This window comes from Quercus robur, chromosome 2, assembly GCF_932294415.1.
Source record: "Quercus robur chromosome 2, dhQueRobu3.1, whole genome shotgun sequence".
NCBI lineage: Eukaryota > Viridiplantae > Streptophyta > Magnoliopsida > Fagales > Fagaceae > Quercus > Quercus robur.
The window spans coordinates 22,236,605-22,264,271 of record NC_065535.1 but is presented as its reverse complement, the minus strand read 5'-3'; the positions used below and the strand labels follow the sequence as shown (position 1 = coordinate 22,264,271).

Here is a 27,667-nt window from a genome sequence, read left to right as displayed (position 1 = left end):
TACTTATTCAATAATTATAAAATTATACAAATCCTAGCATTGCTAACTAAAAAAAATAGCACAAATGCAAAGGAGTCTAATCTACCCTTTGAAAATCTAATTAAAATTTAAAACAAACACACAAGTTTTACTTCCACACAATATCAACATCCCAAAACAAAGAACAAAATTACAAATGCCCTACTAGATACCTAATTTGACAAAGAATAAAAAACTAATAAGAAATTTACTGTCTTAAAAACTTATTTTACAATATAATATCTTGAAAAATAATCAATAGTTGTGTTTAATTTTTGGGTGCATTGTGGTTGGCTCTTTGTTCTAATTTAAGAATATAAATCAAAGTTTGATTGTTTACTTATCTATACATGGTCTCTTTTATGAATTTCATGTCATTGTAAGCAATACAAAATCCAGGGAACATCGTCTTATATTTTGAAAAGCTATTTATTTTGGTTATGGACCATTAAAAATAGGTCTAAGCATTCATAATTTGTGCCAATTTTATTGACATACTTCGGCTTCACACTTTTCATACTTGTGAATGCTTCTTATAAATAACTATAATTTCAAATATTTGTTTTAACTTTATTAATACCAAATTATCTTAACATGCACTTTGTCAATTGATATCTAAAAAACTTTACTTATTACATTATTCAAGTGAGAAGAATGCTTCAATCATTCATCTTTTATTTCACTTGCATGTAACCAGATAAACCACTTGATTGCTTTCTTGATGACATTTTACTTGAATGGTGTTAATATATATAGCCCTAAACCAGTTTTTTGGCAAACATTTGTTAAGTTACAATTGTTTATAATCATTATATGGCATGATTGAAGTTATCTAGGTGTATGAGTCACGAGAAGAACTTTGGCAATTATGTTGATGTAAAATGTCTACACCCTTGTACTTTAAGGTAGTTGTTTTTACATCCCCATGAACTTTTATTTTAGCCAATTCAGTACATAAACTTTAATACTATAACAAATAGACCCCAAAACATTTATTTCAGCCAATTTATTACATGAACTTTAGTATTGTAACAAATAGACCCATAAACTTTGATATTGTTGTAGTAAGTCCCCTTCATTATCATTTTTTAAAATTATTTGGTGCAAAATTGGTAAAATTGGTGCAGTGGGTGCATGGGTGGGTGGGGGTGGGGGGGGAGGGGGAGTGGCTAAGAGGGTCTTATAGCTACAGTATCAAAGTTTATGTACTAAATTGGCAAAAGAAAAAGTTAAAGCTATTTGCTACAGCACCAAAACTTTGTACTAAATTGGCTAAAGCAAAAGTTCAGGAGTGGAAGGGCAACATTTCCAAAATTCAAGGGTATCAAAACATTTTTTCCATTGTGTTACAAAAATTGGGTTATATTTGGCACATAAAATCATAAATAGTCAAATGTGCGATAAACTGATATTTTGAAGTAAAAAAGTACTAACAATTTCAGCAAGTTGACCAAAAAAAAAAAAAAAAAAAAAGAGAGAGAGAAATTGTCATTTTCAGTGTTTTGAAAACCAAAATTTTTTCTCAATAAAAAATAAAAAATAAATAAGACAACCCAAATGATCAGTTTACTCCCCAAATTTCCCAAACTTTTCTACCCAAATTGAATAAGATTCTCAATTTTTTTTTTTTTCATTTTTACTTTCCAAACAAAGGGATTTTTGTTGGTTTTTGAAATTTGAAGTTGTTCATTATTACTCATACTGGTGGTTATAGGAAAATAAATAAGGTCATCCAAGTGGGTGGACAAAATTATCCATCATTAAAGACCCACATTAATTGCATATAACTGGTGGTGACAATAACAAATACTAGACAACCATTGTCCAACCGTCACTGACCAGTCATCAAAACACCATACATTTTTCTGTTTGGGAATTGGATTATAAGATAACTTTTAGTTTTTTATCTACAATTTTCTAAAACCTCACTTTTCCTCTTTTTTTTTTTTTTTTTTTTTTTTTTTTTCAAATTACAAGTATATTCTAGCACACATTCATCAAAAAGCTAAATAAGTTCCTAAATGAACACCTATAGACCATTAATCAAGCTTCCAATGGTCACCCCAAGGCTGTTACAACCAAGGTATGCAACCAAAAGATTACTACTACTCTCTCTCTAATTGATCAATATTTTTTACAATTCTGACTTAAGCATAGAAGAATCTTAGGTCGGTATCACACCAGTGCCCTCCGATCCAGTTTCATTTCCTTGTATGTCAGTTGGGGAGATCCTCGAATGAGATTGGGTAGACGAGTCACATAAGAATTCGAGAGTTCCCTAAGAATTTGCTATATATTTTGTCAAATTAGTGGGTCTCATCTAGCTCAATTTGATAATGGGATGCCAAATCACTCCTAAGTTTGGTATTTATTATGTTGAATTAATTCTCTTTCCTCACTTTTAGAAAGTGATTTTTCTCTTACTGGTATTTTGTTAAATCACTCAACTAATTGTCCCGCGCTACCATGCTCATGCACGAATAGTCACCATCATGGAAATATTTCTGCTTTTGTTCATTTATTTCTACTACTCACATTATTAGAGTCTTTCCATTATTCTCTGGGATTATAAAAACTATCATAAAAAAAATGTAGAATCATTAGGAGTGGATGTCATATAATAATAAAAAGAAAAGAAGAAGATCATAGAGTTGATCAAATGCTGCACATTTCCTTATGAATAAAAAAGTACTGCATATTTTTCTAGAATAAGCTGACAGACCACCTGCAAATAAAAACGATGAGGAAAAAAAGATGCAAAGTTCACATTTTCATTTCCTCTTCTTTGCAGGAGGCTGAGGTATCTCTTCTTCCTCATCCTCCTCATCATCTTCTTCTCCACCATCATCATTATCATCATCGTCGTCACCGTCATCTTCATCATCACCATCATCGTCATCTTCTTCACTTCCGCCATCACCATTGGCCCCAGGCTCATCTTCGGGATCCCCTTTATCCTCACCATCATCATCGGATTCAGTATCCTCATCATCACCTTCATCATCATCATCATCATCATCATCATCATCCTCGTCGTCATCCTCGTCTTCATCATCCTCTGTTTCACTGGAATCTATGTTCTCTGAAACAGGTGCTTTCGCTGCACGAAGCTCTGAGATTGGAAACCTGAAAAATGAAATCGTTTTTATAGCATTCCTCCTTACAAAGGAATAAAAAGAGCAGGAGAATTAGAACAAAGCAAGAGAAATCAAGTCACCAACCCTCCAACTGTGTCTGGTTCTCCTGGGAAGAAATCCATTCCATTTGGCAAAATTCCCATCTGAAAGAATTTCAAACTCACGTTAATTAAATAATACGTATAAAATAAAGATCAATTGGTGCGTTTGAATAAACAGTTGCAAAACGGTGTTTTGGGTTTAAAAAATGTGCTTTTTTAGTCTATCAAAATGCCTAACCAAACAGACCCTAAGAAGGTTAAAGCCTATTTTATCATTTTGTATTTGGCCGAACATATTTCAGATTGCAAAAGAATCCCCTTCCACCAACTCCAACAACTTAATCCGAGCTTTAAACAAATGGGGAAAAACTGTTTTTAGAGAACACTAAAAATTATGATGTTTGGCCTACACAAGTTGGTGAACTGGTAATATAGGCCCCCAGGCAACAAATTTTTTTTTTTTTTTTAAGTGTTGTCATTCTCTGCTGGGAGAACAGGTTCTATGTTACAATGTAGAACAAGAATTCATAAAAATAAAACAAGGATCAAGCAAATTTTCGCTCATCCTAGGCAGAAGCTGGAACCAAGTCAACCAAACAACAAACGAGAACAATTTTTGAAATACTCATATCTGTTCTCTTTTTTGACCCAAAGAGACACAGGAGGAAAATCAACGACAATTTTTTTCTTATGTTCCCTAAATTTCTCACATAATAATTTCAACGAAACGTTCAACTTCAAGTACTAAAAGTTCAGGTTTTTTTTTTTTTTTTTCCTATGCAAAAGTGAAAACAGAAAGAAACCTAGTACGTAAAACAATATATAATTCACAGCTTTACAATCAAAAAGCACCTATATTGCACAAAATCAGAGAATTAAAAAGAAAGCTAGCAACACATAAAAAGCAAAATTCACACACACCAAAAAATAAAAAAAATCCCAGAAAACGTAAAGTGTATACGGTCTATACCATCAAGAGAAAAAAAGCAAGAGACTTGGCCGTCTGAAGCAGCATAGCCTCCATGACAGAGCAAAGAAAGCCCTCAGAAACGACAGCGTTTGAGCAGACTCTCTCCATCTCCGTCTCTCCTAGTACTAGTAGAGACAAAACCTTGAACGTACGTGACAAGACAAGGTACACTACACACAAGCGAGGATTTTAGTAGCTTCTTTGTTTGTTTTTATAGTGAGGGTTTTAAGGGTTTTGCATTGTCGCATTGGTTTGGTTGGGTGTCTACTATCTAGTACTACTACTAGGATCTGGTTCTAGAGAGTGTGTTGTGATGAATGAGGCCAAATCTGGACCGTTCGTACTTGATGTTGATTGAGAAGAATTCTATTCTAACCTAATTTAAATATATATGTGTGGGAAGTTTTTTCTTAGAAATTAACACTCCAACCCTTACCCTCTCATCCCCACAATAACTTTTACTTGTAAAGTGATTATTGGCGCGCAATTTTAAAATATCTTTAAATAACAATATTTTGTTAATAGTGTTCTTGTGAGTTCGTTAAGTCTATTACGAAGCATCAAAAAGATGCCACACACATTAAAATATACCAAAAACTAATAAAAATATGGATTGTAGACTCAATACCCCATGAAAAATGAATCGACTTAGTTATAAAGTTCTATCTTAACAAGTGTACTAGTACATCCATTAACAATACTTTAAAATTAAAAATAATTCAAGTTATATGAAAGAAGTTTTTTTTTTTTTTTTTTTTTTTTTTTTTTTTTTTCACGAATTGATAAAAAAAAAAAAAAAAAAAAAAAAACTATCATTTGCAACATTGATTTTGTGCAAACACGGGAAATTTAACAAAATATCATTTTATATATTTTTTATTTTATTTATATTTTTGTTTAAATATGTAATTTGATAATTATGGTAGTTATTGATAGAAATTTACTATAATGGTGTTTATATATAAAACTATTTATTCTACCATTTAAAGAAAATATAATACGGCAAGATTTTAATGAAGGGTTTAATAGAGAATAAAATTTACACTCAATTAAAAAAAATATTAATAATGTTTCAAAAAAAATATATTAATAATGGATGTATTAATTGTGAGGTCTCAAAAGCTTCTTTTTTTTTTTTTTTTTTTTAAGGTCAAAAAAGCTTATGTAACACAATATGAAGAAATTAACGAAAATTCAAATTGCTTATATATATATAGTAAATGGTTAGATTTTCAAAATATGTAGTAATATTTATTTTATTGAGTAAGGTTGTAGTTTAAGACTTCAACCAATTTTGTAGCTAAACTTTGTCCATATATATATATATATATATATATATTAGTCGACTAGCACGGAAAATATTAACTTAATATTATTATGTTTTTGCTATTTTATTTTTATATCTGAATATGAAATTTGATAATTACAGTAATTATTAAAGACATTTATTATGATTATGATTATATGAAACTTTATATTATACCATTTGAAGAATGAGTCCGAATTTGGTAAGGATGGGGTGTAAAACCTATGTTTTATACTATCCAGTAAATGATTGCCACATCAACATTTTACTTAAAATTCAATACATCTTACCACGCCTAATAATATCTTAATAAATTCCCAATTTGGTTGAATTTATATATGGGTATTATAATTGATTGGGTGTAGTTGTGTTTATTCTTAAATATGTGATAAGATGATGTGGAATGTTGGGATTGGAGGGTTAAAACATGAGTTTACATCACATCCTTACAGAATTTAATCTCTTGAAGAATATACTAATATGACAAGATTCTAATGGAAGGTTTATATATAGAATAAATGTTATATTTAAATATTTAATTTAAAAATACATATTCAAATAATGATATGTAAAAAGTAAAAGTTAAAAAAGTAAAATTTTAAGATCCTAAAAGCTGATATGGATATAGATACACACACAAGAAATTCTTAAAAAATATAAATTTTCTTTACTTTTGTTTTCTATGTATGGAATTTTATAATTATGTTAATCATTAATATGCATTTATTATGATTTTTCCTTTGCTTCTAGCGGGAATTATATTATATTATACCATTTGAAGGGTTTATATTTTAACTCTAAAAAAAAAATAAAAAATAATAATTATAATGAGTTTGTGGAAATTTGTGAGACTTCAAAAAGCGTAAGTGCAAAATTTTTTGAGGTCAATCAAAAGTCAAAATATGAATTTTTTTTTCTTTTATTTTTTGTATAGATTTTTTTTTTTTCTAGTTAGTAACTCAAACTTCATGCAAACACCATTTTGTTGAGCTAAAAGTCAAAATATGATCTATTCTAGTCAATAACCCGCAAAATGCATGCAAGAATTCTACAATATAAATATACATATACATACATACATACATACACACACATATATATGAGATGGGTTTAAGTTACATCTGGTGTAACTCTTGTAAAGTTACACATTTTTTATACCATAGATTTCTAAAAGATCTAACGGCTAAAAAAGTATCATTAAATGTTATTACTTTCCACCTCATTCCTAATTAATACTAGTAATTTTCTCTCTCTCCTTATTTAATGTTTTATTATTTTTTACTTGATTAAAGGTACACGCCATTTTCAACAACCTAGAAACCATACTAATCTACTTCAGAGCTAATGCACAACAGCCAAAGCTTTTTGTTGGGATGATTCTTATTCGTACTTTTGCTGAAGCATTGGCTCTCTATGGTCTCATTGTTGGCATCATCCTTTCTTCCCGAGCTGGTCAGTCCAGAGCTGACTGAAACTAAGAGAGCACATTCTTCTGGGTGGTTGCAGTTGTGGTTGTGTGGTTTATTGCTATTAATTTGGAAGTGTTTTTTTTACTAGAGATTATTGTAGCAGTGGGTGAGTGAAATTGTTCTACCAATATATGTTTTAGGAAGTTGCCTCGTTATGGTGATAGGATATAGAATTAGAAATTAGTTTCTACTTTTAAATTTTAATAAAGTCTTCTCATCTTTGTGATTCAGCATTGTGAGGATTTAAATTTAAAGTTAAAGTTGTGTATAATTACTGTATTATCATTTTTAAAAGGATTTGTCCTCGTGCCTTTGTTATCTTTATCAAAAAAAAAAAAAAAACCATGGCCAAATCAAGTGGGTTGGGTGGAGAGAGTTTAATGACTCATTTAAAAAGTGGGTACTTGAAAATGGCAAGTGCCCTTTAATCAAGTGAAAAACAATAAATAAGGAGAGAGACAAAAGTCGAAAGTAATAACATTTAATGGTGTCTTTTTTAACCATTAAATCTTTTAGAAGTCTACAGTGTAAAAAAAGTGTAACTTTACAAGAGTTACACCATGTGTAACTTGAACCCGTCTCTCTCTCTCTCTCTCTCTCTCTCTCTCTCTCTCTCTCTCTATATATATATATATATATATATATATGGGTTGGGTTCAAATTACACCTAGTGTAACTCTAAGTAATGTTATATCATTCAATAACTTGTTGTTAAATTCATATTTTGAAAATCTAACCGTTGAATTACATGTTCTATATGTTCTTAACATGCATACCAATTTTCATGCTAATCGGATGTAATTTACTATTCAATCCATAAACTCATCTTTTATGCATTATTTTAAACTACAAAAACTTAAATTTAAACAATTGATTGATGACATGGCTATTGATCTTTGATCATCTTTAAATTTTGTAAGCATGGAGAATATGCAAAGATAATGTAATCTAGTTGTGGATTTATCAAAATTCACATCTGATTAAAAAATATTGGGTAGTGTAATATTACTTAAAGTTACATCAGGTGTAACTTGAACCCAATCCTATATATATATATATATATATATGACTATTATCTATTACACTTTTTTTTTTTTAAGAATCAAACTACAAAATTGCTATTACATTCAAAATTTTAACAATCACAAAAATAATTTTCTTTTTCACAAAATTAGCCGAGAATTTTCAAATTCAAATGAGAGAGAGAGAGAGAGAGAGAGAGAGAAAGAGTCACATATCAATTTTTTTTTTTTTTTTTTTTTTTTTTTTTTTTTTTTTTTTTATACAAGATAGAATTTCTACTTTAGCCTAATATAAGTGTATATGTGTGTGAAGCTCCCTCCTGGATACTTGAACCTCAACCCTTACCCCCCATACCCCACAAGCACTTATACTTGTGGAGTGACCATCACGTCAAGGGTTTGTGGTGGTGAGACTCACATATCAATTAGTTGTGAGGAAAAGGACAAAAAGTCGTGACCTATAGAAGACCAAGAGAGAGTGAAAAATGTTTAAATGCATTACTAAGATAGAAGTTGAAGAAAGAGTGATAAGGAATTTGATGCATTTGATAGAGGAACCAAGAAGTCATGTGTGCGGCGAAGTCCATAATCCTATAAGGAAATGACACTCTTTTTTCCTGCTGCAAAACCTGGGGCGCAAGCCTAGGTAGAGTAGCCATCAGTGTTTCAAGACTTCGTTGTTTCGAAGAAGACCTAATATTTTTTTGAGAAACAATATGACACAATATTAGTTGATTTTTGTGGATTTTTCCCCTTTTATACACATAAAATGCGTCCTTTTGATTCCTATGATAGTGTATGTAAAGTAATAAAATAGCCTTAAAGAAGTAAAAGTAATTGTTCTATTTTTTTTTAATAAAATAAAAGTAATTAAATCAAAATGTTTATTTATTTTTTGATAGATATTTAGAATTTCAACCAATATAACCGTACAAATGGCAGCAGTAGCAGAAATTTTCTACAAAAATTTCAATCAGGCCGAGGTGAACTCAATGGTAGCAGCAGCAGCTATGAAGCATGGATGTGGCTGGGAGGTTGCTGCACCGGAGTTTGACATGGCCCGACGCAGGTTGCAGTGTTCGACGCGGCTACTCGCACGTCGATGCCGCGTTTGAGCTTTTTTTTTTTTTTTTTTTTTTTTTCTTGGATTCGCGATGACTTGGTTCAATTCGTGCCAACTCGGCTTCAATTCAGGCCAAACCGGGTAGATTCGGCCAGAATCAAGCTGTATCGGCCGAATTGGGTCGTATCACAACCGAAACGGTCGAAACAGGCTTTGAATCATGCCGGAACAGCCGAAATCGACTTTGAATGATGCCTAAACATCCTAAATCTATCCTTCCTCAATTTTATTCTGAATATTTGTTGCTTCTTTTGTGTTTTCTTTTTTGTTTTGTGTTTCTTGCCTTCTTATTTCTTTGTTTTGTGAATCAAGGCATAGTAATGTGTTTTTTAAGAATATTTTAATAGTAAAAATATATAGAAAATATAAATAAAAATATTTTTAATAATTTTTTAATTGCCACACCCACATCCTACTTTTTCAAAAATTGCCAAGTCCCGCACCCGCACCCATGCTTCATAGCGCAGCAGTAGAGGAAAATAGGTCCAATGCAGCAAATGGTTGCCTCTAGAACCGGGGAACTATAAAGAAAATTTCGATGGAGCAATGTTTGGTAAGAGTGATGAGGCTAGGATTGGTATTGTGGTTAGGGACTCTATGGGGCAGGTTGTTGTAGCTTTAGCTGAAAAGAATCCTTAAACCACATAGTGTGGATAGCTTGGAGATGGTAGTAGCGAGATGTGCGGTCATTTTTGCTTCAGAACTCGATCTCCAATAGTGCCAGTTCGAAGGCGATTCAGAAACTGTTATCAAGGCACTCAAAGGTTGTAATTTGCTGCACTCATCTGTTGGTCACTTAGTGATGGACACTCAAATTCTTGTAAACTTTTGGAGCTCGTCTTTCTCTCACATTTTTAGGAAGGGTAATGCTGTTGCACATGCCTTAACCCAGAAAATAAGGATTTCTTTTCCTTTGTTAGTTTGGATGGAATCCATTCCATCAGATGTAAACGCTTAGGGTAAGTTTGGTAACTGTTTTTTCCCCTTATATTCTGTTTTCAGAAACAATTTTCTATTTTTGAGACTGAAAAACTTGTTTGGCAACTCAAAATGGGCAGAAAACAAAAATTGTTTTCAAAACTCAATTTGTGAAGGAAACAGAAAACATGCAAAATGCTATTTTCAGTTTTTAATTTTCAAAATTCAATGAAAACATGTATTTAATTTAATGAATCTGTGTCATTTAATGAGTTAACATTAAATTTCAAATCCTAGTAACAATATATTTTAGTATTTTCTATTTTTTTCTTAAAAAAACTATCTTTTTTATTTCAACTAATCAAACATGTTTTTGATTTAAAAAATACAAGAAAATTGTTTTTTCTTTATATTCTCAAAAACAAGTTTTTGAAAATAAAAAACAAAAACTTTTACCAAACATAACCTTATATTTTTGCTGATCTTTCAATTTCTTAATAAAAATTTTTCGAGCTTGGCCCTGTTTCTTAAAAAAACTGTACAAATGGAAAGCCTTTTTGAAATAATAATATTAATAATTTGAAAAGGCAAATCAATATTGAATATTAAGGGTGTGTTTGTTTGGAGGTGAAATAAGGTGGATGGAAAACTTTGGAGAGAAAATAGGAAGGGAAACTTTTTTAGAGTGTGTTTAGTTGGGTGGGGAAGAAGGAAAATAAAGAGTGGAGCCCATGTATTTTCTCTCTAGGCTCACCAAAAAGTTTTCTCCCCAAAATGGAGAGAAAACTGGGAGGAGGAAGCTCATGAAACGAGCTTCCAAAAATACCCTTGGAATTCACCTCCAAGTCTCCAACGTTTTTTTTTTTCCTTTGTTTTTTTCTTTCTCTGTTACTAATGTGTTGACTTTCTTTTTTTTCTTTGATTTTTTTTTTCTTTTGGACGTGTAGCTTTCTTCTTCTTCTTCTTTTTTTGGGTGCTCATATGTTTATTTTCTCATTAATTTTGGTTGATTTTTTTTTTGTTTTTTTTTAGAAAACAGTTTTGGGTTAATTTCTTATGCTACTTTTTTTTTTTTTTTTTTACTTTAATGAAGTGTCCATCTATACACATTTTTTTTTTTTTTTAAAGTATAATGTGTTACTTTTTGTTTTATTTTATAGGGACATGATGGTAAATTCATATAAACTTTATTTTCAACCAAATAAAAATGTTTTTCACCCTCAACTTTTCCACCCTCTCAACCAAACACAAATGAGAGAAACTAAAATCTTTTCTATCCTCCCACTTTTCCATCCTCTTTCCATTTTTCATCCTCCCAACCAAACGGACCCTAAAGGTCCTATTGACACGTGAGCATACCCCCTAAAATTAATTAAGGTGCATTCCTTGCAATATTAGTTACCAGGTTGAATGAGATGTTGCCACATCAATTAAAACTCCATGTCAGATTCGACCCCACTTCAACTCACCTCTCTCTCTCTCTCTCTCTCTCTCTCTCTCTCTCTCTCTCTCTCCATATTACAATATTCTTTTCTCTCACATAATAAGTAATGCTAATTAAATCCATTATAGGGTCTTTTTTTTTTTCTTTTTATAGCCATTATAGGGTCTTTAATTCATGTTAGAGGAGGAAGAACTACTCATGGAACATTGAATAATTTTCTATCATGAAGGTCCACACAACTAATAATTTTATAGTTATTATAAATGTTCAAAATTGTTTATAAAATTCATTGTCTTCGTACTCTTAAACCTTAGTTTAAAGGGCTAAGGTAGAAATTATGTTGAATTTTCCACCTTACTTACTAACTGAAATTTACTAAAAATCTTCTTAAAAAAGAAGAAAAATTTACTAAAACTGGTCCTTTTTAATTGCCAACATTTGGAGCTGTCAAAATGCAAAATTAAATGAGTTAACAATATATGTAAACCAAACTAATTTTTAAATCATCATTATTGTTTACTATTATAAAGGCACTTAAGCTACCAACACAATATATATATATATAACAATTACAAATATTTCTAAATTAGTATATCACATCATACATGGGCCCACTATATTCTGTAATTAAAATTTTTTTAATTGACCCAAGTATGAAGTGATTGGCTAATTTAAAAATGTTATGAATTTGTTGTACATTTTTGTTGTATTCCTAGAAGGACTCTTATAATGGACTGCACAACCAATAAATTTATAGTCATTAAAATGGTTCAAAATCATTAATTTCATAGTCTTCACTCTTCATGATGCATTTATTATTATTATTACTAATAAAAGGTCTTCATGATGCATTTAAATTTAAATGTATGCAAAAATTATACTTTTTCCCTAAATGTTCCACACTACTTACTTAGTAACTACATTTTAGAAGGAATGGTTAAGGGTCATCAAATAGCCCACGGCCCACGGCCCACAGCCCAATCTAGAAACCCAACAGCCCACAAGGCTAATAGGCGGCCTGGCCTGTTGTTATTGAGGCTCATGGGTAGCCCACTAGCCTAGTGGGTTAGGCCATGGGCTAGTTTTTATGCCCATGGGTACCTGGTGGGCTAGCCTAGTAGCCCAACCCGTTAAACCAGTCCAATAACTCATAATTCATAACAAAAATATATAGGAAGTGTATGAAGGATTGATCTTGAGATATTATGGAGGAATTTCTTAAGAGAACTTCCTCAACTACTAAGATACTCAAAGTAATTGTGCTCAACTTAGTTTATTAAATATATATTTTTCTAGTAGTCTAGCAAATTTGAATTAACCATTTAACATTTTTTTTTATTAAAGATAAAAATAAAAAATTATTTAAAGCCTAAATAAAAAAAAAAATTAAATAGGTTTCCATCAACAAAACAAAAAATTAAATAGATTTGACTGCAAAAAAATTTGTAATTAAGTACTACATTCTTTAATTCTTTCCTTTAGAAAAATAGATTGATTATTCACTTATAAAAAATTGATTCTTTCCTTTTAAAAATAATAAAATAATATACTAACACAAGCCTATAGGTAGCCCATTAGGCCCAACTCGATAGCCCAGCTCGCTAAAAACAAAATGGGCATTGCCCATGGGCAAGGTCATGGGCTGAGATTTTTTCTTTTGGCCCAGCCCAACCCGGCCTGTTAACTAGTTAATAGCCCATTTTGCCCAACCCATTGTGCCCATGGGCCAAGTGAAAATGGGCCGGGCCGGTCCATTGACGACCCTTAGGTATGGTCTTCTTAGGTTGCCAAAATTTACAGGATATTAAATATAATATTAAATAATTTAAATAATAATAAATGATTTACCATATATATATATTTTTTTTGTTGAACTTTAAATGGTTTACCATATAGGAGTTGTAATTACTTTCACACAATTAACATTGCTTACTATTGTAAATTTCCACAGAACTAATAAATTAGGTAGTAATTAACTAATAAACTATAGTAATTGTAAAGGCAAAAAAGTATTAAATGCATAGACTCCATAAATGAGTACAATGATGTAGTTCCTCTCTCATATTAATTGTGGGACTAAGACCCATAATTATGTAAGATGAGAGAGTATAACATTATTGTACTCTCATAGTATTATATATTTACTTTTCATAGATATTAAACCAAAAAAAAAAAAAAAAAAAAATTAGAGAGGTGTTACGTCCACAATATTTTCACAACAAATCATAGGTGATTAGTTATTATTGGTTCTAATTTGAACCTACCATTGAAATTACTTTTCTACCCGACCAATAACAACCCATAACAATCTGCCACATAAGATTTGTTGTGAAAATATTATGGACATAGCATTTCTCAAAAAAATATTCAATACTCCAAGAGAAATGCTCACTTCTTTTACAATTGGCACTAGTATTATTTCCAAGAAGGTTGTCCAAGGTTCAAATATCCCTCCCTCTCAACTATCGAATTATAAAAAATAAAAATAAAAATACTCATTTTCCATACATGATGGTGAGTTACGACATAAATTTAATTAGTGAAACCTATTATTTGAGAGAAGGGAACACAATAATGAATAATTACTCTGATTTGCCAAAAAAATTCTATACACATTTTTTTCGAGCAAAAATACTATTTTGGTCCTTACATTTTAGGGTTATAGTCAATTTGATCCCTTCATTTTGATAGCAGTCAATTTGGTTCATATTATTTTCAATTTGCAATCAATTTGGTAATTACTGTTAATTTACAAACAAAAAATGCCTATATGGCTAACAGTGTGCACAACTAGCATGCCAAATGCTGACGTGGGTTCTAAAAAAATAATAACAGAATTAATTAATATTAAACAATACCACATTAGCTTTTAAATGAAAATTTAATATATATATATATATATATATATTAAAAGCCAAAGTTCAAAGAAAATTCAATTAGATTTCAATTGGATTCTTAATTTTGTACCATGTGTCCCATCTAATTTTTAATTTTTGTTCCAAATGGATTATTGAGTGTAAAAATCAAATAGTCTAAATCCAATTAGATGCTAAATTGGATTTCAATTGGATGCCACATGTCCATCTAATTTTTTAATTTTTGTAGCAAGTGAATTATTAGGTGCAAAAATTGAGAAGTCTAAATCCAGTTAAATTCTAAGTCGTGTATATATATATTTATTTATTTATTTATAATGAGAAACAATTACATATTTTAGAAATGTATAGTTTAAAAAAGGTGTAAACTAATACCATGTATAATTTGAACATCTTCTAAAAAAATGTATAATTTGAACCATATAATTGTGATTATTTTTAATTGTACTCATACATATGCACGGGGTTACACACTAATTAAAATTAAAAATAATAATAATAATTCCTCATATGGAATGCTAAAATTGTAGCTAGTAATAAATAGTTAAATACGAACAATAACATTCATCAACCTAAGAAAGAAACAAACAAACAAATGAAAAATGAAAGAAGAAAAGCGTAAACAACTAGACGATCAAATTTTGTCAAATACAATTTTAGCAAAATTTTAGGAAAAAAACACCTTAACAAAGTTATTTAGTTATGTAGCACATTTTTTGGAACTTGGTTTCCAACTCAAACTCGAATTCCAAGCAGGTTTGGGCTCCACTGCTTGGCGTGCCAAACTCAAGTTCCAATTGGAACTCGTTCCAAAAATGTGCTATATAACTAAATAACTTTGTTAGGATGTGTTTCTTCTAAATTTTTACTAAAATTATGCTATTTGGCAAATTCGGCCCAACTAGACATTCATCAAAATCAAATATTGGTCCTTTTTTTATGGGATAAATATTGGTCCATTTTGAAAACAAACGCATTGTGATATTCATCAATTATATGGCTCACAACACATTCAAACCCACTCCATTTTTGTCTCTCTTCCATCACAATATTGCATCGTTAATGAAGCCCAAACTGAGAAGGACCAAATTAGTCAGTCGCTCTCATTCATCAAAGCACCCCTAATGACGACGAACCTACCATAGTCAGTCGCTCTCCTTCTTCATCGTTCATCGCCACGAGCCACCATCAAGGTGGTCTACTTGCTCTCTCCCTCCATCTCTACTTTTCTTGGATTCATCCACTCTATCTCTCCTTCTTCAATCTGTGATGGTGTGAGGGTTTGGGTTATTTGATGGTTAATATGTTTGAGCTATGGTTGAAATTTGGTTTTAGAGTTTGGTGGTGATGGATTTGGGTTCGGTGGTGGTGTTGGATTGTGGGGGTGGTGGTAATTCGGGTTTGGTGGTGGTGGGTCTAGGTTTGGTAGTGGTGGATTTGGATTTGGATTTGTTGGTGGTAATTTGGGTTTGCTGGTGGTGGATCTGGGTTAATGGTGGTGAATCTAATTACCTCTGATACTGTTTGGTTACGAAGAAATTGCAAGAAAATAAAAATAAAAATTGAGAAAATAAAAATGAAAATCTGTTTGGTCATAGAGAAATGGTGAGAAAATTTTAAAAATATAAATAAAGAAAAGGATAAAATTGGTATAAAAAAATGTATTTTATAAACGTTGATGTGGCATTTTTTTCCATCTAAGCGCTGATGTGGACACTAAAATTTAGACATATTAGCATTAGGTATGCCAGTAGTGCACACTATTTTAGCCAAGTAGGCATTTTTGTTAGTGAGTTAATGGTAAGGATCAAATTGGTTGCAAGTTGAAAATAACATGGACTAAATTGACTGTTACCAAAATATAAGGACCAAATTGACTAAGACCCAAAAATGTAGGGACCAAAACAATTTTTTGCAATTTTTTTTTTTTTTAATTCGATAGTTGGGGAATGGGAGATTTGAATCTTGGATGATTCATTTGGAAATACTACGAGGTACCAATTAAATGAGTTATAAGGCTCTCTTGGTAAACAAAACATTATATACATGTATAGACGCTTGTATATAACATATATCATATCATTAAGATGTAAACATTCAAATTTTTAATGATAAAGAAATGCTAAAATGCAAATTGCACAATTTAAGTTTGACTGGAATTATTTCAGGCTTTTAACTTTACTTTCATTCAATTGAGTCCTCTAAGTTTCAAACTTATTCAATTCAGGCATTTTGTTCAATTTCATTAAGTATATAATTGACTAATGAAAAAAAAATTTCAAAAAAAGATTCTCACATGAAATATCTATATTTTTTATATATTAATTTTATAGATTTTTTTTCTTCAAGTGAGAAAAATATTTTTAATGGCATTTTTTTTAATGAAATTGGATGAGGACATGAGTTAAATAAATTTGAAAATTAAATGACTCAATTGAATGAAAGTAAATTTAGATAACTGCAGTGAATTTTGATTGAACTTAGAAAATGCAATTTGCATTGTAGCCATAAATAAATTATGTGTTAAGAGACTTTGTAGTTTAACTGGTACTTTTTGGTGTTTTAATTAAAGACATCTAGGATTTAAATATCATTTTCTCCAACTATTGAATTAATAAAAAAAAATTATAGCAAATGTAGTACTTTTAAGTGCTTATAAAATACAATCAACATATATATATATATATATATATCTATATATATATATATTTTTTGAAGTAAAAATTAAAAATACAATCAACATATATATATATATATATATATATTTTGAAGTAAAAATTAAAAATACAATCAACATTATTACCATAGCATGTTGTTAATCAAATTTTAGATATTTTTAACTTAAACACTGTCGGGGGCGGAAAAGTCTTCCTTCTGACAAATGAGATTTGTGTTGGGTTGGGGGCCTAAATCGAAACTTGACAATGGGCTTGAAGTACGGCCCAAAGGCTATCGGTGAAGGTTTGGAGAATTCACCTTATTTTATTCCTTGGGCCTAGGTTGGGACTGACAAGGATTATGGGATGGCCCAAAACGTTTCCTATAGCAGGCACGTTAGCATAATAGAAAAGCATACTGCAATAAAGAAATAGCTCATCAGTAAAATATTCCAGCGGTAAAATATTCCAGCAGTAAAATGAGATAGAACAGAATAAACCTCCAGCCGTTAACTATTTCACAAATTAAGGAGAATGTCTACATCTTCAAAATCATCATCCATAGGTTCCAGTGAGAAGAAGTCCTCCAATACAAGAACATGAAGGAAAAACTCTATAGTAATAATTACATTATAACCTTCAATAGTAAATGAATAAACAAACACTATGGGTTCCATTATAACAAGTAATGGAGAAAGTTTAGTGTGAGATGAAAGGAGAGAGATAGATTCCAGCTAGCGCAGCAAGATAATTATTATGCCAGGGTATGCTTATGAATATAGTATATGTAGTGAGTAGTGAGGGTCATTTTTGGAAGTATGAGTAGTGAGAGGGAGAGAGGGTGTTTAGTAGAGTTGCTGGGACTTTCTGCTTGGAATGGATGAGAGCTTATAGGTAGAGGTGTGAGGGATATTTGTGAGCTAGGGGCTGAAGCCTGAAGGGCTAAGTTTCTAAGTTTGAAACTAAGAACTCCGAAGCTCGAAACCTCACTAAAAGCTTAAGAAAAATTAGAGAGAGAGGGAAAATAGAGAAGTTTATGAGAGAGTTCTTCTCTATTGGTGTGTGTTAAGGTGTTGGTGGAGAGCTCTATTTATATTTTAGTTTAAGGGAGTTTTCAGAAAATAATCTTTGCCAAAATTAGTCTCAATTTTCAGAAAATCCTTAGAAAATCGTTCCTAGGATTTGTCCCAGAGTGGTAAGTTCAGTTTTAGAATGTTCTTATTATTTTGGGTAATAGCAGCTGGAGTTTTGACTTAGTATTAAATGCTGGATTGTCCTTAGCTAATGAGATTAGAGCATAAGTTATGCTAATGATCTTGGTTGTCTGCTGTTAGTATTAGAGCTTCCTAGGGTAAATTGTATCACTCCAAGTCAGGTGTCAATCTTGGAGCCCTCTATTAGAAACTCTGCTAGAGATCTCCTTAGTGCCTTCCAAACCATATTTCCCTATGTTTCCCCATTTGGGTTCATGTGCTTGGTTCACAAACCAGAAAATATACATTTTTGGCATGGTAATGAGCTGTTTACAAGTGATTGTAGAAGCTTCCATGGTCTGTTCATGGTTGCCCCATAATTCCTTGGCCAATTGTGTTGGAGAAGAGAGAGAATGGCTAATTGCAGCTCCACTGCTTTGTGTCTTGTTAGCATAGCTTTATGTCACATCAATAATCATGAAAATCAGCTTGCCAAGGAAGGGTGTAAGATTAGCTGAACATATTTCCCCTTCTGATTTGATTTGACAAGCTAAAAATGATGGTAATGGGCCCCAATTGTCAGCTTAGTTGTGCTGAAACTTGACTAGTGGCTAGTTTAACCACTTTAGTTACTCAAGTGAACCCTGGTTGCTAAGATCAGCACATGGGCTGGGCTATCTCGGCTGGGCTTTGTTGTTGGGCTTCTTTGGGCTTGTTCATCCCTACAAAATGAATAATTTTTCCATGAGTAATATACATGGGTTTTATAGTTAGAGTTTATTGCGGAAAAAATAGGCATAGTTCCCATAAATTTAGTAGCTTTGAAAGATGAGTAATATATCATAAGTAATTAATGCTTCCCATGAGTTAGAGACTTTAGTTTATGAAAATATGTTTTTACCAAGGAATAGTTTTGGGTTTTGAGCATAATGTAATTATTTTGCCAAATAATATTTTGAAAGTTCAAAAACGTGTACAAAACACCTTTGAACGTTTAGACCCCCAAATTACAACTTAACCAATACAAGCAATATGTCAAACAACTAGTGTGCGGAAACTTAACACATGCTATAATATGAAATTGGTTAAAAACTATCTAAGCCATAATAAAATAAAACCACAGCAGATAATATAAAGGCAAAGATAGAGAGGAAGGAAGATGCAAACACAAAGACAACACGCGATGTGTTATCGAAGAGGAAACCGAAGTCCTCGGCGAAAAACCTCTCCGCTGCCCTCCAAGCGGTAATCAATCCACTAGAAAATACAGTTGGGATACAAGGACAACAATAGACCCTCCAAGCCTAATCTACCCAGTGCACCTAAGCCCTCCAAGCTTCTTGCTCCAACGAGGTTGCGCCGAACCTTTTTCTTTTCTAGCTTCCCGGATTCCGCTACTAGACCGTAGCATCAACCAATGAAGATTGGCTCCTTCCTAACTGCTTCCCAGAAATCCAAACAACTGTCTCACAGTGATGATGATGGTGAGAACCAGGTTTGGTATAATGTCTCTCAAGGATTTGACAATGGAGAGGAAGAGAGTTAAGGAATTTGAAGAGACTTTAAGGTAGAGATTGTGGGTGAAGCAATCTGGTTTTTCTTTAGGGTTTCTCTCTCAAAATTCTCTCTGGAAGCTCTCTTTCAATCATGGGTAAAAGGGGTATTTATACTGGAGTGGGAGAGGAATGTGAAACGTCAGGTTTTACAAAACAGGGGTGGCTCGCGGCTTGACTAAGTCGCGAGATCCAGTCGCGAGTTAACCGTATGGCCAGTTGTCCTGTTTTGTCCTGTAGTGCTCCAGCTAGCATGACTGTTCATCTTCCAGCATGCTTGGCACGTGTGCTGCTTCTGGCGGCTTGCAGCCGCGAGTCACCCGCGAGTCCCAGCCGCGAGTCTCTGTTTTCTTGCACACTCTTAAGCAATCTTCACTCTATTTCACTCACTACCCTTACAACAAACCCACCTAAATACAGGGTTACTAAATGCTGAATTACAAGCAAATTTGGCACGGAATAAAGCCAATTAGATGGTTGAATAAATTCAACCTTACAATCTCCCCATTTGGCTATTCCGTGACAAAACCCTAAAACAGACTCTAGACTTAACATGTGAGTTGGGAACAGTTGAACAAAACTCACTCACACCTAACTCTAGAAGCTGTGATGCACTTGAATCATATGAACATAATACTCCTGAAACACAACAATACACCATGATCATTGTAAGCAGAAAATTATAAATGCATATGAAACAGGCAATATGTGATCAAGCAAAGATGGAGTTAATAAACAAACCATGGCTTGATCAACCAAGTGAACACCACAAGGTAGTGATCACAGTGCTCATTCACACTTGGAATGAACACAAGGACATACAAGTTAACAAGCACAAGGCAAGACATTTGTATGCTCAACACTCAACCAATGCATAATACACAAGGCATATGCATCTAGGAACAATCCTACAAGGGCACAAGAGTGACAGTACATAAACCAAAATGCAGAACATTTAGATTAAAGTACTGATTTCAACATAGCATAAAGGCTGCATTAAGCAAGGTACATACCATAAAGCCTACAAACTATGCATAAAACATTAACCCTAAAAGCTTACAAAAGCACATGGGTACAAACACAAAAACATCCTGAATAACATCATCAAAATATATTAAAGTTTAAACCAAGAGTATAAGTAATGAGTTAGGAACAGCTATACACCAAAACACAGTGTATCAAAACCATAAAAACACTAAAAGTATCCAACAAACATAAACCTAAAACCATAAGTTTAAAGGATAAGACTAAAAACAAAAGTATGACAAAAGTATGTGTGTGTGTACTCCCCTATCACTATGCACACTTCCCTTTGAACTTTTCTCCCCTTTACTGAATGCTCTCCCCCTTTTTGTCACGAATAGCTAAAGACTCTCGTCCAACTTTCGTTGAATCTCATCTAGCTGATTCTCCATAGTCTCGAGGCGCATTTGGACATGGTTGTTTGTGGAGTAGAGAAGTGCCACAAGCTCATCAACGCATTTCTGAATATGCTCAAGTACACTGCCGACTCTATCAGTATGAGGAGTAGTCTGTGCTTGCGGAATACTAGCCGGTGAAGCTTCAGGAACAGCACGTGATGTAGATGTGGTATGTACAGGTGTCTCTGAGTCAGGGGCAGATGGAGTAACCGGAGAGATGTGAGCACTTCTTGGTGATTTAGAGGAGTGACTTCTGCTAGCTTGAAGAGTGAATAAGGAAATGGGACGTTGACGAGTCAACATTTTTCCATCTGCAGGAGGAATAATGCCTGCACGAAGAATGAGCTTCATGATGAGACTACAAAATGGAATAATTCCTCGAGCTGCAGATCGACACACGGTCTTCCTCAAGGTGTAGTAGATGTGAGCACATATATCAATGGGGGCTCCTGTAATAAGGTCACAAAGAAATAGAGCTCTCCCAAGATTGATGAATGTAGTGTTGGACAGTGGGTAGAGATTGGTGAACATGATCAACTTCAGTGTGGTCAGCTCAGGTGCAAACTTTGCGGTGCTGATGGATGTTCCTGCACTGGATACTTCATGATCGTGTCCTAGGATTTGTAAAATTTCTCCAACTTCTGGATTTCGTTCATCATAAGGAGTTAAATTCACATTCTGAGGTCTAGTGATGCTGAGAAGATCTGCGATGGAGTCTGGGGTAACACTAAACTCTATTCCTCTGACCCATAAAATGAGTTGAGGTCCAAGATCAGTTGCATTGGAGAAGCATTCTTTGACCAGCTCATCCATTGGATCATCAAAGTTCTCGAACAAGTTTGCCCAATCTCGTTTCTCAAAGATTCGAGGGATGAAAGTGGTCCCTAAAGTGTTGAACTCTACCACTCGTTCCACTATAGTGGTTGACTTGTCAAACACATTTGAGTAGGCGTGTGAGTTAAGTGGAAGTCTGAACCTATCCTCATTGGGATCTTGAGATGCCTGAGATGATAGACGAGTCCTTTTAGCAACTGGTGTTGCTGGTTCGTCAGTAACAATGTCTTTACCCCTGGAAGATCGACGAGACATCTGCAAGAGAACAGGCCCACAGCAAAGAACCAAACAACAATACCACACAAGATAATTGTCAACAAGATTCAGTGTAAACAAAATTTCAATATATAAACACAAACTGAGGATAGTGCAGACCCAACCAAACTTCCAACAATACAAAGAAGCACAAAATAACAAGTGCAGCAAAATGGTGATAGTGCACCAAGACATAGATAGACAACACAACTGACAAAACTGTCAATGAGACAGGTTATCATGACCATGATATGCAAACAGATATAGCATTCGAACAATTAAAGCAGATAACATAAATCACTCCATCAGAGATATGAACAAGGGAAAATTTTTCAACATGAAGAAACCAATCAACCACACTAGAGCACATGGTTTAGAGACATACATTATGTTATCATAAAAACTTAGTAACCAATACCAAACACCAACATCAATACTTAAGCAAGTGAAATGAGTAAGTCAAATAGACACCAAACCCATTTAAGAAAAGATTTTCAGACTTAATAATAGGCAAAAATCAGAACAATGAAAAACACATTGTGACCGCTCAGCATGAAAACAGGAGAGAACAATATCAAACGCGACACTCCATACCCATTACACAAAGAGAGAAGTATTTCGAACATACTAACAGTCCAAACGGTAACAAAAATATGCAGGAAAAAGAAAATGAGATTGAGAAAGCAAAACCCATACCTTTTCTTGATGATTTGGATAAGAAATGAAGCACCAATGAGGTTTGAAAATGGATTCACGAAGTGTTTGGAAAGAAGATAGTTTAGAGAGAAGATGAACAGTTCCAAAAGTTCGAGGGAAAACTGAAAAGAGGTTTAAAAACTGCTCCTGTTTTTGCAAAACACGCGTTTTTCGCGACTTGATTAAGTCGCCACACAGTCGCCAGCTCAAGCCGCCAAAGCACTCAAGAACAAAATTTTGAAAAATTTTTCTAAGTGTTTTTCGCGACTAGAAGGTCTACCCGCGAGTGAGTCGCGAGCTGAGCCGCGAAAATCTCTGAGTGAACCTCGCGACTGGACCGTCCACTTGCGAACAAGTTGCCAAAAATGACTAGCGAAGATGCGACTGAGGCTCGCGACTTGACTTACCCGCGACTGAGCCGCCAAAACAGGGCAAAACTGGATTTTTGAAATTTTTAGATTTTTAAAACAAAATACTTTCCAAAAACACCTAAAACACTCAAAAATCTTTTTGTGCTTGAATTAACAAAGATTGAGCATGTGAAAACATATTTCATCAAGTACAATCACACAAATGAATATGGCATTTATTGAACATAAACTTGTGTGTTGTGTGTGGATACCAACAATGAGATAGTCCTTCGTCTAATGTGAAGCTTCAATGATCAATTCAACCAAGGCATACACAATTAGCACTAGATCATGTGACCCATTTCAATTATAGAAATATGTATATATGACCTCTCACACAACTTGATAATCATAACTTGGAGCTTATCATTTGACTCCACTTTCAATCATAACATTTGATCTTTTTGATCTTTTGAGGCAATCATCTCTCATTGTGAGAGTGATATATGACATTTCACTTTAAAGAACAGGCCTTTGGCCTTTTTGAATAAACAATCACTTTAATATAAGGTCGCTTACCCTTTTTCCTAGTCAAATACTAGAATGTGCGACAGGCTTTTGCAGCTCAATATCTCTTTTCATTTGGAGATTTACATTTGGTGAGCTCTTTTTTACAAAACAAAAATAAAAAGTGGGAAGATATATAGACACAAGTCTATGCATGTCTCAAGATCAACATAACCATTCACTAATCATTCATGACAAGTTTGAAGATCTATTTACAACAATCACATAGATTTCAAGATTTTTCCCATAGTGATATGAGTGCATGTAAACAAGTAATGCTCGAAAATGCACAAAGCCATTAGCACAAAGGTACAAGGCAGAACAAGTTTTGAGACAAAACTCAACAAAGTCAATCAAGCTTTTTGATTTTCTAATTTTTTATGTGATTTTTGGATTTTTGACACAAGAAACAAAAAGATTGATAAAACAAAATTAAAAATATTCACAAGAAGACAAGCAAACAACCAACATCAAAAACAGCAAGCAAACCAAACAAGCATTGTCGCAAAGCATAGGAAGTATTAATGCATGGACATGTTGTAATGCTTATGCATGAGTACCCTTTTTCACCCACACGTCACTTGCGTTTGGGGTGATTTCCTTAGAGGATTGGGTACGGGAGTTAGGGCTTTCAAACCTTCGTGAGAAGCTTTCCAAGCAGTTGGTGAATGCACCAATCATCTTCATCACGTTCATCATTCCGGGATCTCCATTTTGATCTCTAGATTGATCACCTGCCCAAATTCTCCTATCATTTCTGGGTCCTCCTGACCTTTGAGGAGTTGCACTGTTCTTTGCTCTCAGCTTTTGGCAATTTGGTCGAGTATGCCTTTGAAGTCCACAATAATGGCACACATAAGTTCCTCTAGGACCTCTTTGTGGTCGTGGACGTGACTTGGCACGAGATTCAGACTTGCCCACAGACTGATTACGGGGATTCAGCATCCGTTGGTTCACCACATTCTTTTTCTCCTCCACCTCGAGCTTCTCACCAGTAAGGTCAGCTACAACTGGATCTTTGGTCTTTACAAACTTCACTTCTTTAGTGACATTTCCAGATGAACTACTTCTTCCGGTATATCCCAATCCGGATTTGTCTGAAAAGCTCTTTTGAGATGATATAACATCATCAAGCTTCTTGGTGGTGACCCTCTCTATTTTAGCATTCGCTTGCACAACCTCATTCTCAAGAAATATCACTTTTGTGTAAGTTTCGGACAACTCACCATTCAGTGTTTCTATCTCACATTTGGCCTCCCTATATCGAATTAGGAGACTTTTGTAGTCCTCCTCAGCCTTCTTCATTTTTCTCACAGCAGCCTTGGCCACCCTTGTGTACTCACCCGACTTCTCCAAGAGTGAGTAATAATTCTCTTGAAGATTTGCTGTGCATTCATCTTCTTCAGCATCTGATTCTTCAACAATTCCTAGTGATTCATCATCACTATGTTCTCCAAGGTCTCGTACAAGCAGATTCAACTCGTCCGAAGACTCAACATGAGCAATAGTCATAAAAGCTGAATAGTTCCCCTCTCCATCACAGCTCTCTTCAGATTCTGAGTCAGACGAATCTGAGTCACTCAAGGTCGTGGCATACACTTTGCCTTTCGATTTCAAATAATTCGGACATTCCTTCTTAAAGTGTCCATGCCCGTTACATTCGAAACAAGTGACACCTTGTGTGGGTTGGGATTCTTTTCCATCTTTCTTTTTGAAATCCCTCTTCTCCCTTCCAGAACTTTGGAATTTTCTTTTATCATCAAATTTGCCATTATTTTTGAATTTCAAGAACTTTCTGAAATTTTTGACAAGGTAAGCTACATCTTTGTCAACCACATCTTCTCCCGATGAGTCTTGATCTTCCACCTTCTCATTAATGGTCTTTAGAGCAAGGGATTTACTCTTCCGTTGATTGGGCAGCGACATCTCATAAGTCTGCAGAGAACCAACCAGCTCCTGTACTTTGATGTCATCAAGGTCCTTACTCTCTTCAATTGCTGTCACTTTAGCACGAAAACTTTCCGGCAATGATCGAAGGATCTTCCTTACAATCTTTGAGTCCTCTGTTTTCTCCCCCAAGTTGAACTTACTGACAACCACCTCATTTAGCTTCCCATAGAAAGAGTCAAAAGACTCATCCTCACTCATTTTGAGCTCCTCAAACCGAGTGGTCAGCATTTGTAACTTGATGTCTTTCACTTTCTTCGTGCCTTCATAAGTGGTTTCCAGAATCTCCCATGCTTCTTTGGCAATGGTAATGTGAGAAATCCTGTGAAATTCATCTAGAGACACACCACAGAAAATAGCATTGAGTGCTTTACTGTTAGTCTTATAGTGTTATACAATTTTTTAAATAAAATATGAATTAAGAAAATTAAGTTTCAAAGTGTTCAACAATATTGTGGGCAAACATAAATATTATACAACAAAGTAAGTATTATATGTAGGTTCTAATATACATAAAAATGATTTCAAATGAAATTGTAAAATATCCGTGTATCACGTGGAACATCATCTAGTTATTTATAAACAATGTAGTTCATTTACGGCTCTAACAAAATGGAACGACTATACTTGTTTTCTTTTTTATAGCCCTAATAAAATGGAAACATTGAATAAAAAAAAAATGGAAACACTAAATATATATATATATATATATATATTTATATATATAAGAAACATTACTATTATTAACAAAGTTTGACAACAAACTTGATTGTTGCTTAAGGCTACAACTTCTCTTAATATCTTTTTATAAGATGTGAATTCTAAAAAATCCACCAAATCCATAGTTAGATTACATTTTCTTAGTATATTCTCCATGCTTGTAAAATTTCAAGAAGAATAAAGATCAATAGATATGTTATCAACCATATGTTTAAATTTCAAGTTTTTGTAATATAAAATTATACATAAAAAATAAGTTTATGGATCGAATAGTAAATAACATCCGATTGGCATGAAATTTGAAATGTGTGTTAAAAATATAAACAACATGTAATTCAACAGTTAGATTTTCAAAACATATAGTCAAGTTAATTTTTTTAATGAAAGTTTTAGCCTTAGGCTACAACCAAATTTTGTAACCAAACTTTGTCCTATTATTATTATTACTATTGCTTCCTTATATGCTATGGATTTTTTTTTGCAAAATAAAACCATTTTTCAAAAAATTTCATTAGTTAGCAAGGTTTCCAAACTATTTAGAAAAACTAATATCTCGAGTCTTTTAAACTTGAGTTCACTGTAGCAACTTGAGCACAAGAGACTCGAGTTCCATGTTCTAGCCACGCTGACGTGGAATTTTAATCCACGTGAAACTCGAGCTTATGAGACTCGAGTTCTTTACAAAATTCCTTTCGTTCCCTCACCTTTAGTTCTTACCTTCAACGAACTTCAGCAAAACCTTCCTCACAAGTTCAATCTGATCCAACCAACTCTAGCAAAACCTTCCTCACAGGTCCGATATGAGCAAAATCTCCACCACCTCATACTGATCCGATCAAAACCTTCCTCACAGGTCCTCATAAACATCTCACTAGAAAAACCAAACCCAACAAAATACACAAAGCCAATTGGAACCTTGTAAACCTAATCCCAACAAACACGCCACCACCTCATTCCGATCAGAAACTACAAACCCAAAACCAACAATAGCGCCACTACCTCATCTCGATCAGAACCTGTAAACCCAAACCCAATGATCATGCCACCATCTCATCTCGAACAGAACCTGTAAACCCAAACCCAACAATCATGCCACCACCTCATCTTGAACAAAACCTACAAACCCAAACCCAACAATCACGCCACCACC

General features: G+C 33.4%; 1 protein-coding gene across 1 annotated transcript; it reads right to left on the bottom strand.

Moving 5' to 3' along the window:
* Window positions 1–2,687: 2,687 nt before the first annotated feature.
* LOC126704435 (uncharacterized) lies at window positions 2,688–4,477 on the bottom strand. Its single transcript, XM_050403457.1, has 3 exons — window positions 4,167–4,477; window positions 3,240–3,298; window positions 2,688–3,144 (listed from the first exon to the last, which is right to left on the bottom strand). Exons 1-3 carry the CDS (start codon window positions 4,272–4,274, stop codon window positions 2,790–2,792), a joined length of 522 nt encoding a protein of 173 aa, XP_050259414.1. The 5' UTR covers window positions 4,275–4,477; the 3' UTR covers window positions 2,688–2,789.
* Window positions 4,478–27,667: the final 23,190 nt, after the last annotated feature.